General features: G+C 46.5%; 1 protein-coding gene across 1 annotated transcript in view; it reads right to left on the reverse strand.

The window, feature by feature from the left end:
- Window positions 1-14,546, reverse strand: part of FA2H (fatty acid 2-hydroxylase) — a 49,157-nt gene extending 34,611 nt beyond the window's left edge. The window contains exon 1 of the mRNA XM_080936593.1: window positions 14,256-14,546. Within this exon, the coding sequence (XP_080792719.1) occupies window positions 14,256-14,525 (270 nt within the window). The 5' untranslated portion in view covers window positions 14,526-14,546. The remainder of the gene's footprint in view (window positions 1-14,255) is intronic.
- Window positions 14,547-19,142: the final 4,596 nt, after the last annotated feature.

Here is a 19,142-nt window from a genome sequence, read left to right on the forward strand (position 1 = left end):
TAAAAGAAAAACCATAGAAAATAATAATAATAATAATAATAATAATAATAATAATAATAATAATAATAATAATAATAATAATAATAAACAATAGTTTGGGGGCTGGTGAGATGGCATAGGAAGTAGGCACATTTGCCACCAAGTCTGAAAACTTGAATTTAATTTTCAGCATCCTCATAGTGGAAGGAGAGAACTGACCCTCAGAAGTTGCTCTCTACAGAAGTATGGTGGCTCATATGTGCAAGTGCACATATGTGCACACAAACACACGCTCACATAAATGTAGGGGCTGTAGGGATTTTTCAGTGGTTAAGGGCACTGGCTGCCCTTCCAGGGGACTCAGGTTCGATTCCAAGCACTCACATGGAGGCTCATAGCTGTCTGTAACCAGTCACAGAAGATCTGACTCCCTCTTCTTGTTTTCATCAGTGTGGGGTACATAAATGGTGCACAGACACACATATAAACAAAACACTCATACGCATAAAATTTTTAAAATGAATTAAGAGATTAAAAACAAAGCGTAATTTTAATTTTAAAAGGTACTATGTCGCCTTTGAGCAAACTGAATGCTTCCAAGTCCAAGTATGATAAACCTTTGAGAACCATTTTTCTAATGAAATGCCTTTAGTGAACTTTGATTAGTATATATTAGTAATCAAACATGAAACCAGAGTGTCTGGGATATGGTGGACTTGGTGCATCCAGGATTCAAGCTCCTTCTCTGTCATTTCAGCAGGTCCAATATCCTGCACCTAGAACATTCCATGGGGGCCTTCTAGAAGCCCACAAAGGTTGGCTACATGTAAGGCTCAAAGCCAGGTGGAAAAGGCTGCAATCACTAAGGCTGTCTGCCTCTGATCACAAGTTCATGTCTGTCTCTGTCTTTTTTTTTTTTTTTTTTTAACCCATCAAACTATGTTCCTTTTCCCTGCACCCTGCACCTGGAAGGTTCTCTCTTGATTTATCTCCAGGCCCTGGGTATCTACTATACCCATATTTTGGCATAAAAAGTCACTCAGAAAAAAATGGGACCAGGGGAACTAACTTTCTCTTCTCTCTTCTCTCTCTCTCTCTCTCTCTCTCTCTCTCTCTCTCTCTCTCTCTCTCCCCTCTCTCTCTACCTCTCCCTTTCTCTCCCTCCCCACTTCCTTCTTACTTCCCCCCTTTTCTCCCTCTTTAGTTTTGAGCCAGTCTCATGTTGTTCAGGCTGGCCTCAAACTTTCTGTGTGGTTGAGGATAACCTTGAACTTCTTCCAATTCTCCTGTTTCTATACTCTGAGTAGCCACCTAATTTATTCAGTACTGGGGATAAAAACCCAGGGCCTTGTGTATGCTAAGCAAGTATCAGCTGAGCCATAACCCCAGACCTCATTAGCCTCCACAAGTCTTTACTCTCTAATGGCACACATATCTCCATGTGCTACATGCATGACACATGTCTCTTCCCGTCTCCCCAAGTCAGGTACTGACTGCTGAGATGTACTTCCAGATCTGCTAACTGGGATCAGCTCCAACCGATGCATATTGAACGTCTCACAGGGCTGAGTTTAGGCATGGTGGAAGAAGGCCCTTCCTAACAATGGCTTTGTTCTTAAGCCTGCTTGGCCTCCAGTGTCTCATCAACAGAGCCTTCAGCAATGTTCTTAGAGCATTCAGCAGAAATTCCCTTAGAAGATTCCCTAGGACAGCTTGACATTCCAGAGATAAACCCAGAGTAGGCTAGTACTTGCTGAGATAAACTTGATAAACCCACACTGGCCTTACCTGACCACAGGGCACACAGCCCAAAGCTAAGGTTTACCCCATGGTTCTCAGGTCTTAGAAGCATTCTCCCCAGAAAAGCACTGTCCCAGGCACAGGTGGGGACACAGTATGTTTAGATCCCATGGTAAATCTCTTGGAAGGAGACAAGGCCCTGGAAAGTCATCTGATCCCACCCAGTCCGGACGGACGTGACAAAGCAGCCGTAATTTCTCAGCTACCTCCTTAGTCTAGCAGCCTCCTTCCACATTCAACAGAGGCAAGACTGTCCAATCCCCTGGGTGCCCCTCCCCTATTGTAGCTTAGACCAGACACCAGGGACATCAAGAGCATTGAATGTACCGTCAGAACATCAGGCCTCTTAGAGCAGTGGTTCTCAACCATCCTAATGTTGCAACCCTTTAATACAGTGCCTCATGTTGTGGTGACCCCAACCATAAAATTATTTTGATTGCTACTTTATAGCTGTAATTTTGCTCCTGTCATGACTCATAATGTAAATATCTGATATGCAGGATATCTGATATGTGACTCCCAAAGGGGTTAAGATCCACAGGTTGAGCATGCTGCCTTAGACAGCATTCTGGGGGCCATAAATCATTCTTGTTTCACATCCCCACACAGTCTGGGGAAGTTTCACAGTCCATAATGTTCATAAAGCAAGTTCTACCATTAGGAGCTGGTTATAAGTGCCTACAGTTCTAGCACTTGGGAAATGGAGGCTGGAAGACCAGGACTAGAGCCTCAGCTATGTAAGAGAATTTGAGGTTATCCTGGGCTACATGTGATTCCTCAGAAAGGAGAGAACAAAGGAAAAAAGAAAGGAAGACCAAACTTTGCCAGCCTAGTTAAACTAAGGTGATCTAAATCACAGAATCCAAGGTATAGCTGTAGCAAACAAGGGTCCCCCAAGTCCCCATGACTCCAGGTGCACCTTTTAATCCAACACATCTCCCCATCTTACATTTTGACCGCCAAACCCCCATTCTATAGAGGCGCAGCTGTCAGGGGACTGGAGTGTCCAACCTGCTGATTAATCAGTAACTGAGCATACAGAGACTGGGGCAGATGTCAGGGGAAGGAGTACCTGTTCTGGGCTGGAGATCTCTCTCACACAGGGTACGCTCCAGAGGCAGAGGCACTTTATGAGATCCAGAAAGCAAATAGAATCTACCTAAGAACCCTCTTTCTGTCTGCAGAGGTTGAGAACCCCAGGAAGAGGGATAAGAACGACCCTAAATCGTCCATCCCATTTTACTCCAAAAGAAATCGTGTGTTCCCCATTGGCTTAATGGCAATGCACAATTGTCCCCAGTGAGTTAATAGTTAACACCACTCATGGACCCTCAACTCTGAATCTCTCTGAGCTGAACAATCTATCTACTTTAAGGTTCAAATAGAAATTAGAGCCAGGTGTGGTGTCACACCTCTTTAATCCCAACACTCAGGAGACAGAGGTAGGTGGATCTTTGAGCTCAGCCTGCTTGAAAGAGTGAGTTCCAGGACGGCCAGGAATACACAGAGAAACCCTGTCTCAAAGAAAAGAAAAAAAAGGGAGGAGAGAAGGAAGGAAGGAAGGAAGGAAGGGAGGGAGGGAGGGAGGGAGGGAGGGAGGGAGGGAGGGAGGGAGGGAGGAAGGAAGGAAGGGAGGGAGGGAGGGAGGGAAGGAGGGAAGGAGGGAGGGAGGGAGGGAGGGAGGGAGGGAGGAAGGAAGGAAGGAAGGGAGGGAGGGAGGGAGGGAGGGAGGGAAGGAGGGAGGGAGGGAGGGAGGGAGGAAGGAAGGAAGGAAGGAAGGAAGGAAGGAAGGAAGGAAAGAAGGAAGGAAGGAAGGAAGGAAGGAAGGAAGGAAGGAAGGAAGGAAGGACTGATTAAACTGGGGAGATGACCCAGTGGTTAAGAGCACTGGGCTGCTCTTGCAGAGGACCAGGATCCAGTTCCCAGAACTTAGTGTGGCTCACAATTATCTGAAACTCCACCTCCAGGCAATCTGATAACCTTCTCTGGCCTCTGGGGGCTCCTGTATGCATATAATGCTTATCAACTTATTGTCTCCTTCTCCCTCTCTCTCCCTTTCCCCCTCCCTCTCCTCCTCCTCTCCCCCTCCCTCCCTCACTCTTTCTCTCCCTCCCTCCCTCTCTCCCCCTCAAAAGATTAAAATAAAAATCTATGATAAATATTTTCTAAAATGCATATTGCCAAACGAACTTAAGCCACATTACTGTTAGTTCTGCCAGGTTTATTGGCATCCAGGTATTCTACCTAAATCCTAAAGACTCCAGTCACAAAGTGAAGCAAAACCATCTTAGCAGGCAAATGCCCTCTAGCTGATGCCATAGATTTAGCCTCTGTATTACTTACTTTTCTGTTGCTGGTATGAAATATCCAGATGAACACAATTTAAGAATGAGGAGGCTTTATTCTGGCTCACAGTCCATTGTGGCAGGAAAGTCAAGGAGTCGAAATAACTGGCTAAATTGCCTCCACAGCCAGGATTAGAGACTGATCAAATCCCACTGTCCACTAGCTTCCTCTTTCTATGCAGCCTTGGATCCAAGCCCAGAGAGCAGCACAACTCCCTTTTAGGGTGGAGCGTCTCCTTCAGTCTAATTAGGATAATCCATATGGTTACGTCCAGGAGCTCACCCAATCCAAACAATCCCTCACATGCGTTCTTGGAGGCTTGCCTCCTAGCTGAATTCAGATCTCATCAAGCTGATGAGCAACGCTAACCCAGGTCCTGCTCCGTCAGTGACCGTTTCCTTCTCTAGCTTTTCTGTGGGCAAAGTGTCCCATCTCTAATGGTTGGAGATTGCTATTATCTGACTATAGGTAATGTTTGGAAAACAATCAGTGTCAAAATAGAGGACGTTTCACTATGGCAGTGAGGGTAAAGAGAACTTGAAAGTCCAGTGCAAATAAGGACCTGACATGCCCAGGCTTATTAACAGGGAGAGTTAATTGGAAGCTGAGGCTCTGAAAGACCCTAACCTGTTCATCAGGGGACCAGGAGAGGCCATTGGTCCTCACATGTACTTGAGAGCTAGCCCTGCTGGGAAGTGCTCAGAAGAGTTAGAGATGGGCTATGGCCCATTGCTTGCTGCTGCATTTCTGAGAAACTACCTATGTTGATTCCAGTGTTGCTTCTCCGTTTTAAAGGATAGCCAGTCCCCTCCCTCACTCTACTGTCTGAAATGCTGCTCTTCAGTTAAGGAAGACTCTCTTTGACCTTTTTATCCTTGAACTCAAAGTCTCTTCTGCTTAGATCCAAGAACCAGCTGAGCTTTTGTTTGTTTTTGTAATGGCACCTTGTATCATATCACAGTTAAACTTGGCACTTCTAAGGACTTGCCAGGGTCAGAAGAGAGCATTCAGGTAAATAGGCTGATCTGGCATTGGCCCTGACCTGGGGCAATAATGGGATCATAGAAGCCAAACTTATTCTAATGTAGGGAGTTTCAGAGTGCAGGCCTTGCAATTTAATAATCAGAATGTGGCATCATGTGCTTGTAATCCCAACCCATGAGAGACTGAGGAGGAGGATTTTGAGTTTGAGCTTACTTTGGGCTTTATGGAGAGACTGTACCCCCCAAAACAGCAACAAAACAAACAGTGGACCCATGTATGGTAACTTAGCACAACCATAACATCAGTGCTTGGCAGGTAAAAGCTAGGGTTAGGAGTTAAAGGTGAGATTTGGCAATATGAACTCTGTCTCAAAACAACAACAACAAAACAAAACAAAACAAAAAAAAAAAAAACCCTTTAAAACCTGTTTTGGTTTGTATATGCTTGGCCCAGGGAGTGACACTATTAGAAGGTGTGGCCCTGTTGGAGTAGGTGTGTCACTGTGTGTGTGTGGGCTTTAAGACTCTCAGCTGTCTGGAAGTCAGTATTCTGCTAGCAGCCTTCAGATGAAGATGTAGCTCCTCTTGCACCATGTCTGCCTAGATGCTGCCATGCTCCTGCCTTGATGGTAAAAGACTGAATTTCTGAACCTGTAAGCCAGCCCCAATGAAACGCTGTCCTTATAAGACTTGACTTGTTCATGGCATCTGTTCACAGCAGTAAAACCCTAAGACAAAAACAAACACCAACTACCATGACAAAAACCCCAATTGTTTTTTTTGAAGAGAGAGAGAGAGAGAGGGAGATCTTCCTGCCTCTATCTCCCCCCTGTTGCAGTGCTAGAATTATAGGCATGCACCACCATGCTGGGCTTATAGTAATCAAACCTAGTCCCTCTTGCATGCCAGGCAAGTTACTCTACAAACTGAGATGCATCCCAGTTTTATATTTTCATGATTACATATGAACAGGGACCACCAGAAACAAGTGAGGGAGTTGTAGTATTTGAACTCATAAACCAAAACCAGACGTTTAAAGAAATATGCTCCCCCAAAGTCTGATTCATTTTCCATTAGGAAATCTCCACCTCATGCAATGTTGAGCAATACTGAGGAGGCCTACCAGACAGGGAAAGATGCAAAAAACAAAATCCTACCTCCTTTTCCTGTGCAAGAAGAAATTATGACTAATTCACTTAGGTAATTATCAACTAGATATGTTGTCAATTGTCTGGTTCACTCTACTTGTAACAATGGGATTTCTACTAGCTTTCCCATAACAGACTGTTAAGGCCTCTTGTATACACTGTAGTTCAAATATATCAAAACAAATACTCCTGAAACTGATTTATCTGATACTACTATTTAAATGTTATGCTATATATTGTCAAAATAGGAAACCAAAGTATTCCTGTAATTATGCATTGGACAAGTGCTCCTCAGTATAAAACACCAAATCTGGGCTTCATATAAGCGTTTCAAGTGTTTTGAGCACTGTGGGCTTGTTGTCCACACCCCTTTTTATTATTGACAGAATATTTTTTTTTCTAGTGCAGAGAAGAACAGGTAGAAAGAGTGATAAAGTTGTCTGCCCACCTTAGATGGGTGGCAGTTAGAGAAGACTGAGAGCCACTACCTGGTGGCTGGAAGATGGTTCAGCAGTGGCTGCTCTTCCAGAGGACCTGGAATCAATTCCTATCACACACATCTGCATGTCTGTAACTCCAGTAGCAGGGAATCTGACCCCTTCTTCTGACCTCTGTGGGTACCAGGCATGCATGTAGCGCACATGCACATACACACAGAGACAAAATACTCATACATATAAGATACGAAGAACTCTCAGAGAGAGGGGAGAGACAGAGATACATATGCACACACATAGAGACAGAGGAGGAGGAGGAGGAGGAGGAGGAGGGGAGAGAGAGAGAGAGAGAGAGAGAGAGAGAGAGAGAGAGAGAGAGAGAGAGAGAGATATCCCTAGAGACTGGAAGCCCTAGAGAAATTTGTATGGCAAATCATCAGAAGAGGTAAATAGAGATATAGGCAACCTGTCCCACCTATGCATGTCATCCAGGCATTAAGAGCCACCGGGGGACCATTTACATCCCATGACCAAAGCGGTTTCCCAATTGCTTCCCCTGGCCTTGAACTTGTGGCAGTCTTTCTGTCTCTGCCTCCAAAGTGCTGGGATTATAGGACACAACACTGCATCCAGAATCAATTGACTGTTGTTGGAAGGTTTGGGTGTTTTTTTCTCTCTCTCATTGAAATACGATCAATCTACACAGCCAATGCTGGCCTTGAACTCTATCCTCCTGTGTTAGTTTCCCAAGCACCGGGACTCCAGGTGTGCACCACATCGGCTCTATTGCTCTTTCCTGTGGTCAGCTTCACTTTTATCCCTTGTAAGAAGTTCAAGGAGAGGTGCACAGCAGTATCTGGGGCAGGAGTATGTTCCAGTCGTTCTGGCTGAAACAAATGGAGGGCAAAGGCAGAAACAAGGAACTTACTAACCCTGCCTCCTGTCTCCAACCCGACTAGCTAATAAGCAGGAGATACTTTTCATACATTTTATTTTTTGAATTATTATCTTTTCAGTGATGCACACAGCCCATTCAGTAGCTTGTTCAAATCCTCTCTTAGTCCCTGTTGGCAAGAGCCATGCATCCAAATGAAACCCAGGTGAGTTAGATAAGTGCTGGCCTCACAGAGCTCGCAGTTTCATAGACAAGGTGGGCAGTGAAGGAACCTTGAGAGAAGAATGTTGTAAAAGCTGTGAAGTAGTCTAGGGAAAACACTGTGAGGGCTTGAGAGAAGGAAAGGGGCTGTTGTAGAGAAAGAGGTAAGAGAACCCATGAGAGATCCATGAGAAGCCAATGAAGACTGCCTCACATAAGCTCTCATTTGAGAGTGTCACAGGCAATGGGGTTCACTGAAGGGACCTGCCCAGGAGCCTGCTGCAGTAATGAGCATGATGGGACCCTGGCCAAAGCAGGGTCTTAGTAGGGGAGGTTGTCTGGAAAGGACACCGAGGACCAGCACGTCATCTGTCAAGACTCCTACTTTTTAATTTCCAGTCACTCACCATTTCCCCTTCAGCTTGGATCCTCTAGGTCAGAGTAAACACCAGAGATTAGCTGTGGTTAGAGATGAGAACACTGAGTATCCCCAGCGGGGATATTGAGTGATGGAAGCCACCCTGCAGAGAGCATGGAGCCTTTCAGGGGAAACTCAGAGGCAGGAAGAAGAGAGCATCTGGTAGTGACAGAGGTTAGGACAGACACAGGAGACAAGAGCTCAATGCAGGCTTTGGAAGAGTCTGACATCTTCCTCCGGGTCATAGCAATAGAAGCGTTTGCCTGGGTTAAAATAAAAAGGGTTTGCCTTGCAGAAAGCCCTGGGGTCCCCTCCATACTGTAAAGCCCTGGAACATCTCTCCAGCACAACGGAATATGGAAGTTTGAGCTGAAACCTTGGAGAGCTGGTAACCTCCACTTCCACTGTGGAGTGGGGATAAGGAGCTGGTTTGCTGAAACCCACTGGGTTAAGACCTGGGTTGTCGTCAGCCTTTGCTACTTTGCTGGCAGAAGAAAAGCAAGAGAATGCAGCAACGGAGACTCAGAGGTGGTGAGCAAGGGTCTGAAGCCTGTGACTACATTACTTTACTTGTCAAAAGGACTCTGCAGATGTCGGTTAAGAATCTTGGATTGGGGAGACCATCTAGGATTATCTGGGTGTGCCCAAGAGAACCCTAAAAGCATTTGTAACTGGTAGACTGAGACAGAAGAATCAGCTGGAGATGTGATGACGGAGCTGAAGCTACAGCAGTCAGACACTGGCTAGGGGTCACTCAGGGAACACAGGTTATCCCTGGCAGACTGAAAAGGCAAGACAGAAACTTCTAGAAACTCTAGAAAAAACACCACCCTGTCAACTCATGTCCCTCCTCTGACCTCCAGAAAGGTAAGAGGATACATCCTTGTTGCTTTAAATCTCCGCCTGTGGCATTTTGTTACAGTAGCAATAAAAAATGAATTCAGGCAGGAAACCAAAAGGATCAGGTATCCAAGGGAGGAACAGTAGTAGAGAGGACCCAGCAGGGATCAGCCTCAAGACTGCAGCCAGGCCAGCAAAGAGGGGTTGAGAACCAACTGCCAGAGCTAGGGAAGCTAAGACTCAGAAGACTCTGGCAAAGGCTGCTTCAATAGCAAGGTAGGTGGTAGAGGCAATGGGGGAACATATTAATTGTCTAAATAAACAAAAACTCCATGGGGGCTAACACTATGTGTCATACTCTGGAGGTGAGACACCAAACAGCAAAGCTAGCAAGGATGACAAGTGCTACTCAGGCGTTGGTTTGGGGGCATTTCCTGGCAATGTTTCCAAAGGAAGTAAACTCTCATGTGCTTCCAGGACTCCCAAGAGTCCCATTTCTGATCTTCCTCAGTTCTTGCTCTCAAATCCAGTCTGAAGAGATACCAGCAAGCACTCTTGTGATCTGTGTGTGGGATCAGTGGCTGGGCCTACAGATGTGCTACTAGCTGTCCCTGGTTTCATCCTCGAGGTAAGATTTGCTGGTGGTACAAGATTTGCTTGGTAGAAAAGGATGGTGACCTTCACTGGGCTAGGCAGGCCCTCCTGGGAAGCTCTTGACGATGGATTTCAGCAAGCCGACTTCTCATCTCCACTTCAGGATGCAAGTGGAGATAGAGTTCCAGTTCTCCAACTAGGACTGTGCTGGAGGTGTTCCAAGGCTTTACAGAAGGGAGGGGGCCCCAGGGCTTCCTGCATCTAGAGTCTCTTTCCATTGAATCACTCAGACCCTGACACTCTGAGCCTATATTGCAAAGCCTAGCAGAACCGCAGATGGCAGGAACTGTGGAGTTCTTAACTACTCAGGGACACATCCAATGTGACTGGGTCATGGCCTCAAGTCTGTCAGATATATGCCAACCTCAGTGCTACAGTTGGATCTGTGATACAATGTAGGAAAAACACAGGTCTCTTTCTGACAGTTAGTGTCAGGTTTGTGGTTTGCAAAGGCCCTGATTTGGGCCGTGATGAAAGCCATAACTCTCACCAGAAAAACATATGTGTGTGTGTGTGTGTGTGTGTGTGTGTGTGTGTGTGTGTGTATGCAATTTCATCTCTTTCACTAGTCTCAGGAGATGTCCCACAGAATCCTAGGCTTAAGAAGTCTCATTTCACTGTTTCCTATAGTGTAGTCCAAGTGGATCCCATGGTGGTTTTAGAAGATAGAAGAAAATTTTTCTCATTTTAAGTTTGGGAGCGGGAATCTAGCTCAACGGAGCACACTGCCTGCCTAGCACGCACAGGGCTGGTCCCCAGCACCGCATAAACGGAGTGCACATGTCTGTAATTTCAGCGCCTGGGTAGCAGAAGTGGGAAGACCAGAAGTTCATGGTCATCTTCTGCTACATAGTGAATCTGAGGCCAGGCCGGGCCACATGATACCTGTCTCTACCCCCCCCCCCAATTTATATTTATTGTAAAGTATATTTAAGGCTGGGTGTGATGGAGTATATCTTTAATACCAGAACCTTGGAGGCAAAAGCAAGTGGATCTATGTGACTCTGAGGCTAGACTGTTCTGCACACTGAGTTCCAGGGCACCCAGGACAACATAGAAAGACCTGGCGTAAAAACAAAACAAAACAAAACCACCACAAAAACAAAACAAAAAGACCCATGATTCCATTGGTATTATCACCTAGGGTCAGTAAATGCTAAAATAAAAGGTGAGTCTATCCAATATAATAACTCAAGTGGTGTCAGTGACTCACAAGTGACCAAAGTCTAGGGAACATAACTCTTAGGAGGAGGGTTAGTTACAAAATCCCTTCCTTGTCTGTTTCTCTCTTTACATTATTTGCTTTATTGTATGTCTGTGCAGAGTCTACGGGGGTAGGTCAGAGGCAGGGGTCAGCTCTCTCCTTCCTCTGTATGGATTCCAGGAATCCAGCTCAGGTAGGTCATTATGTTTGGTGGCAAGCGCCCTTACCCACTGAGCCATTCACCGGCCCTGGTTCTTTTTGGAAGTGGTGCTCACAACAGGGCTTCATGTCCACAGTTGGGAGAACTCTTCTGTCCGTGCTTAGACTAAGGGGCTTAATCCCACTGGCCTCTGGCAGCCAGGGATAGTGTGATAGCTTCCCGATCAGCCGCAGATCTTTCATCTCCCCTACCCCACAGTATGTTAGCTCAAACGAGTCTGACTTGTTCTCTGTGTGTGCCTTTGTGTGAGTGTGAATGTGTGTGTGAGTGTGTATATAGGGGTGTGGCAAAGTAGGGAACAGGGGAAAAGGTAGGGTGGGCCTTCTTAATGGAAGAAGATACAGAGTGCTCCCACTTAACGATTAGGCTGGAAAAGGGTCCCTAGGGGAGGGGAAACAGGGCTACTTCTTAGCACTTTCTTTCTGCTCCTCACACATCAGGAGAGGGCTCTCAACCCCCAGGGTATCAGCACCCCTGGTTCAGCAGGAGAGGAGGGAGGTTGAGAAGGTAATGTGGAAGTTGTTAAGGGACTTACCTAGTCATCCCTTTTAATGGACACCCTGCCCCCCAGTTTCTCCTTTGACCAACTGTCTCCTTCAATTTAAAGTGACCTTGTCTGGTAAAGACCTGTGCATGCCTGTGATGCCATCACTCGTGAGGCCCAGGCAGAGGGATCTCAAGTTTGAGACTAGTCTGACCGCCTGACCTATATAGCAAGGTATCACACAAAACAAAACAAAAACCAAACCAACCACCCCCCCCCAAAAAAATAAGCTAAAATAAGGAGAATCTTGTACTATCTACATTTGAACACTGCTAACAGAGCAACGGGAAACTAGAACACAGAATGACTGGTTGCTGGCAAGATCTGGTCTGTAGGATTGGAGATGTACTCTTAGATTTTAGTTTTCTCTGTACCCCTCGGTTGGGGCCCAGAATTCTGGATGTTTGCATCGTGACCACTCTGGGACTCATGGATATAACAGGTAAAGAGCAGGTATAGGAAGCTAAGGTGAACTGGCTTTGCCTCTCTCTCTCTGACCCTGGGGGTCAGGCAGACCAAGGTGAAACAAAACTAAATCCTAACGCTTGGTGGTTGCAAAGCAGGAAGGTGGGGCCATTCAACTCCAGGAGGGAGTGACATTCAGAATGGTACTGAGTAGAGAGACCACACCCTCCGGCTCCTGTCTGCAGAACACAATTACAATGCAGGGCAGGCCCATGCGCCCTCACAGGCCTGGCCTCTCCAGTGTTCCGATCCCAACTGCTTGCTGATGTCTGTAGGATTTTTCTCACAGTCAAGGTTAAGCTTTCTGTTCCTTTAGCAAGACCTGACACTAAACACCAGCTTCCTGTGTTGTTCTGGACTCCTATTGTGGAAGGCCAGTCTGGTTGCTTTATGAAATCTCTCAGATCTTCTCTTATGAAATCTCCTTTTCCTTCTGGTCATGACGACTGAGCTACGCAGCTGACTTGCCTCTGGTCTCCTTACATCCACTGGGGTTCCCTCCACTTCTTCTTGTCACTGGAGCAAGGATACTGTCCCGAAGATGCAAATCCTTCCTCACCACTCTCCAGTGTAAGTCCTTTGGCCTCACAACCCCCCAACCACAACCTTTGAGGCTCATGTGATCAAGTCCCAGTGACTTCTAGCTCCTAACTCTTCCCTGTCTGCCAGCCCCTTGGTCACCTTAGTTCCATTGCTGTCTCTTGACTGTGGCACATGCACACACACACACACACACTCCTCTCTCTGTCTGGAATGTTCTTCTTACCACTTTGACTAAGCTCTGTCTTCAATTGGCTGTTGGTGAAAATGTCTCTTTCTTCAAGGTAGCTCTTACTGAACCTGCTCTCCAAAACTTTCCCCGAGACTCAGTATGCAAATATTACAAATATTAATGGATGTGATTAAATACAAATATTAATGTATGTGATTAAATAATTGCCATGTCAGTAGTAAGGTGCCTTTCCCTCCCCATTAACACGTTCTATTCATGAAAATGGTAACCGTTTTCTGCTCACTGTCTGTTGGTGCCTAGAACAGTGTTGTCATTCCGTTTAAGAACCGAGTAAGTGACGGGGTAAGAGAGAGATTAGGCGAGATGGACAAGAGGAATCTCCTAGAACAGTGAATGGCATGTCCTTTCATCTAAAGATTTAAAAGAAAGTGAGCAACAAGGAAAAACCATTGCCTCACATACCTAATCACGATGGCCTTACTGTCACCAGTCCTGCTGCCAGGCTTGGGAACAAGGACTTAGCTTGGCTCCAACCCGACACTACCAAGAGCTCAGTGGATAAGGACTGTGTGCCCAGCCCTTGGATCCTTAGAATGGAGCTGACTTTGACTCTGGAGTAAGAAACACTTGATTTTTGTACTACCTAGTTGTTTGACCTCTGACATTGATAGAACTTCACTGAACCTTTGTTTTCACGTCCTGAAATGAGAATAACACTCAGGGTGGGTTGAAGGTAAAAATCCAAGATGAGCCTGTACCACACCGCTTCTCATAGGCTGGGTTAGAAGTATCGCTTCTCCTTAGCAAGCTGGCTGCTGTATTTTATATCACTCTTTCACACTCAACACTGTTTAGGACGGAGATAAAACCAGGTCCAGGTCCTCCACCAACCCACAGGAGCCCGTGGAGGTAGCAGAGCTTTGGATTTGTGCCTCCTTGAACCAAAAGAGCTGTGGGAATGGGGAGCTGCGGCCAGGTGAGCCTAGGAGCCTATTATTAAAGCAATAAAGGAAACCAGAAAGTCTAATAAAGGAAAAGGGAGAGAGGAGAGAAAGGGTGGTGGTAATGGCTGGAGCCAGAAACAGGAGTCGGTTGGCAGGGGGTTGCAGAAGGGACTTGTTGGAGGGAGGATGCAGCCGGGTCAGGGGTAGCGCGGAAAGAGGAAGCTCCTGGCTTGATAGGAAGGGGTAATAGGGGGCTAGGGAATGGAGGGAACAGGAGGGCAGTGATCTGTTACCTGGAGAGAAACTGGGAAAACGGAGGGAAGTGAGGGCGGTGACTGTCACCTTGCCTTCTCCTAGAGGGGCAGGTGATCTGGGCTTTCAGAAGTGGCGGACTGGGGGAGGGGTGAGAGGCAGGGAGCGGGGTGTAACGGGCCCCCCTGGTACCTGCGGGTCCGCTCGCAGTTCGCCTACATAGTACTGCTCCAGCCAGCGGCGGGCGTTGTCCGAGTGTCTGTGAGGCGGCCCATCCAGGTCAGCACTGATGTCCTGGCCAGCCCGCTCCAGCAGCAGCTGCTCGCCCCCCGGATGATGCCGCACGAAGCCGGTGAGGTCGTAGAGGCTGGCCCCGCGGCGGACCCAGCAGGCACCGGCCGCCAGGCGCCGCTGGACCTCGGCGGGCGTGAAGGAGGCGGCGGGGGGCGGAGCGGGGACCATGGCGGGAGAGCGGAGCTCGGATCTCAGAGCCCAGCAGTCTGCTCCGCGGCCGCCCAGCGCGCCTCTAACATCTCGGGAGCGGGGCAGAGGCAACGGGCCGGCCGCCACCGCACCTGCTCATTTGCATGCCGTGCTCTCATTGGCCACTCGGGAGGGACGCGGCTGGTGCCCAGAGCCGCCTCCCCATTGGCCCGCAGGGACCCGAGCCCGGAACGCCCGGCGCTGAGCGTGGTCCGCCAGGTGGCCCTGGGCAGGTAGAGGGCGTGTCCACCAGGTGTGCCCGGCTGGGGATGGATGCGAGCGGACTGAAGGGGACTGCTGGGGCCACCTCCTCCGCGGACACGTAACTTCTACATCTTCAAGGAACCACATCTCCAAGGGGGAAACTTGAGAGGGGCCAAGGACAAGAGGCACCAGGGCAGAGGTCTGGTCTAATGGGGTTAGGTGGTCGAAGTATGAAAAACTATCTGAAACCCAGCCACAATATATAATGATGTAATATTTGAAAACCTTATATCGTCGCACCGTGTGAATGCGCGTCTAAATGCTGAATATTTTTGAAGTGTTGTAAATTCATATTATACACATTTCATTGCGATTTTAAATAAAAGTGGGGAAAAAAAGCCAAAACATTTTACTGGGTGGTTTGGGTGAGTGAATAGACGACTTTAAAAAGGATTTATTTTGCTTTATGCGTGTGTGTGTGTGTGTGTGTGTGTGTGTGTGTGTGTGTGTGTATGTATATGTGTATGCAATGCCTGTGGAGGACAGGCGAGTGCCCATTCTCTGGAATTGGAGATTCGGAGGTTTGTGAAGAGCCATGTATATGCTGACAGCCCAACCCTGGTCCTCTGCAAGAGCAGCCAGTGCTCTTCACCACCGAGCCAGCTCTAGCTCATCTCCAGTTGTTTTTATAAATCATATTTTATTGAAACAAAAGTCATTATTAGTAAGACAGCATTGGGAAGCTGCACAAAAAAAAAAAAATAAAGTTTTTATTTAAGCGTTTTCTATTTTGTTCATTCTGGACCTAACACTAATTCTGAGTTGTGGAAGACAATTAAAGTATTTATCTTGAAATTTACTATTTACTTTATTGACTTATGAGTTTATTGTGTTTCTCTCCACCTCTCATCAATTCTGTCACCTCACGATCTTGTAATAAAGACATGGCTGATTCCGTGCCCACTCCCCTGAGCCTCTTCCTCTTTTCCTCTGGTTTGGAAAGGGTAGTGGCTTTGGAACCCTTCTAAGGTAGAGGTAACTGCTGGCCTGCCTGGCAATTGATGGGTGTGTGCACACACACTGTCATCTCTTTTGTGAGATCTTTTATTTGGACTGATAAACATATTCTTGATTTCTGGATAAAGCCACCATCTGGTGAATTGAGAATAAAACTTGTAATATTTTCAAGAAGGAAAATGTATTTATACTGGGTCTAGATGGATAATTGCTAAGACCCTTCATTGCTCTTCCAAAGCAAAAGTTCAGGTCCCAGCAAGCAGCTCACAACCACCTCTAACTTCAGCTCCAAAGAATCCCATACCCTCTCTGGCCTCCATGGGAACATATTTTTTCTCTCTTTTTCTCTATTTCTTCCTCCCTTCCTCCCTCCCTCCCTCCCACAACCCCCTCACTTTCCTTCCTTCTTCCTTCCTTCCTTTCTTTCTTTTTTCCTTCCTTCCTCCCTCCCTTCTTTCTTTCTTTCTTCCTTCCTTTCTTTCTTTCTTTCTTTCTTTCGTCCTTTCTTCCTTTTTTTTCTTTGGAGATAGAATTTCACTGCATATATAGAGTTCACTTTATAGACCAGGCTAGCCTTAAATTCATATAGATTTGCCTGCCTCTTCCTCCTGTGTACTAGGCTCAGAGCCACTACATTCAGGAACATTCATAAATTAAAAAAAAAAAAAAAAAAAAAAAAAAAAAAAAAACCTGTTAAAGCATTTATCTTGAGAATTGAGGTTATCTTGGGTTTTTTTCATAGGCTCTTAAATTTTGGGCCCTTGCTCTGTCTTACATCATGACTCCTGGGAGAGAATCCTGAAGAGGGATCAGGGAATCATACCTCCTTCCTACAAGAAAAACAAAGCCTGTCGACTGGGTGTGTGTCACCAGAACCTGTTAAGAACAAGGAAAGCCATGCTCTCTCCTCCAGCCGAGCAAGATGCCCAAAGGAAAGAACGCCAAGGGGAAGAAGGTGCCCACCTCCCCCCAACCCCTGGTTGTTAAAAAATAGGAGGCTAAAAAGGTGGTCAATTCTTTAAGAAAAGGCCCAAGAACTTCGTCATTGGGCAGGACATCCAGCCCAAAAGAGATCTAACATGTCTTATCAAATGGCCACGCTACATCCACCTACACCAGCAAAGAGCCATCCTCTATAAGCAGCTCAAAGTACTTCCTGCCATTAACCAGTTCACCCAGGCCCTGGACAGGCCCTACCCAGCTGCTTAAGCTTGCCCACAGGTACAGACCAGAGACAAAGCAAGAGAAGAAGCAAAGGCAATTGACCTGTGCTGAGAAGAAAGCTGCTGGCAAAGGGGACGTCTTAACTGTGACCACCTGTCCTCTGAGCAGGAGTCAATACAGTCACCACCCGGTGGAGAACCAGAAGGCTCAGCTGGTGGTGATTGCCCTTGATGTAGACCCCATCGAGCTGGTGGTTTTCCTGCCTGCCCGGTGTTGAAAGACGGGGGCTAGGGGGCTACTGCAACATCAAGGGAAAGGCCAGGCTGGGGTGCCTGGTCTACAGGAAGACATGCACCACTGTTGCCTTCATACAGGTTAACTCGGAACACAAGGGTGCTCTGGCTAAGCTGGTGGAAGCTACTAGAACCAACTATGACAGAGATGACAAGATCCACCGCTACTGGGGAGGCAACGTTCTGGGTCCTAAATCTGTGGCTCACATTGCCATGCTGGCTAAAGAACTCGCCATTAAACTGGGTTAAACATACACTAAGTTTTCTGTACATAAATATAATTACAAAACTAAAAAAAAAAAAAAAAAAAAAAAAGGAAAGCCACACACAGCTTTAATTGCTCTGCAATGGATCCTGATTTGTAATCAAACTCCCAGTTCCAAGGCTGCCCCATTCAGCTGACTTTTGTCCTGCCCCCACCCCCACCCCCACCCCACCCTGAAACGTTTCTCCAGGTTGCCTGTGCTTGTTGCCCAGACAGGGCTAGCTAGCACTGTGTGGTAAGCCTGTCCCAGAAGCCTCAGGGCCACTACAACAAAAGAAGGACTTAAAGTCTGGCTAGCTGGTCTCACCCTCTGGGGACAGGTAAAAGTTCTACTATGACTTTAGGTTTGCTAAGGAACAGGTAGCCATCAGGCCTGGGTAACAAGACCTGCATGGTCACCCTCACCCCATTTTCACATCTACTGTGTTCCAAATACATGGCATGATAACAGCAGATGGGCACAGGTTCCCAAATGTGTTGGAAGATGTCACATGGGGGAAAACCCCATGACTGTTACTGTTCCTCACTACTGCCTTGTCTGAAGCCGACCAAATAGACTAACCATCCATTCAGAATTGCAATGTGCACATTTTTGCCCCAGTAGTTCCATGTCCAGAATGTGATCATGCAGATACACTATTTCAAGATGTGTAATTAGTAGCAGTAATTACAACATTGTTTATAGAGTAGATGCATCCATCATGAAGGAGGAAGGATAGCAAATACCATGTAGCCATTAGAGAGAATCAGGTAGACGCATGGCTAATGGACGAAGCAATCTCCAGGACATCATGGTGGGAAACAAGAACAGAGTGTGTGGCATGCTAACAGTTTGTTTGAGATGGAGTCTCATCATGTAGCTCTGGCTGGTCTGGACTATATAGACCAGGCTGACCTTGAACTCAAAGAGATCAACCTGCCTTTGCTTCTTGAGTGCTGGGATCAAAGGCATGTGCTACCATGCTTGGCCTTGTCATTTTAATTATTTGGTATTTTAAAAATATTTTATGCAGGCAAAAGGATACAAGTAAATTTTAAAACGAACAGTGTAATTATTTCAGACACTTGAACTTTAACCTGCTTTTTTGTACTCCAAACATGTCAACATTCTGCCTCCTGGTTAACAATCAATAAATAGCCCCTGATCCTGACTGTGGTATTTTCCTGTGCTGGGGGTTGAACTCGGAAACATGCTAAGCGAGCATTCTACCAATAAGCTACATTCTCAGCTGATCTTCACCTCCTATTTTTTATTTTTTAGATTTATTTTATTTGTGTGTGTGTGTGTGTGTGTGTGTGTGTGTGTATGCATTCATGTAAGTTGTGTATGAGGGTGCCCACAAAAGCCAGAAAAGGGCATTGGATCTCTGAGCACCTAGTGGGGTGCTAAGAATCAAATTCAGATCTCCTAGAAGAGCAGCAAACAGTCTTAAATGTTGTGCTATCTCTTCGGTCTCATTTTTTAAAAAACTAAAATAATTTCTGCCTCTCATCTCATCATAGAAATGCTGGTGTTATAGAACCAGTCTTTGTTGCTTTGTCCAGCTTTGTGCGTGTTCTAGAGATTAAAACTCATGTCTCCATGTTGCATGATAAGCGTGGTATCTTCTGCGCTGTCTCCCCAGCCTCTTTATCTTGTATGTTATCAATCTG

This window comes from Micromys minutus, assembly GCF_963924665.1.
Source record: "Micromys minutus genome assembly, chromosome: 24".
Taxonomy (NCBI): Eukaryota; Metazoa; Chordata; class Mammalia; order Rodentia; family Muridae; genus Micromys; species Micromys minutus.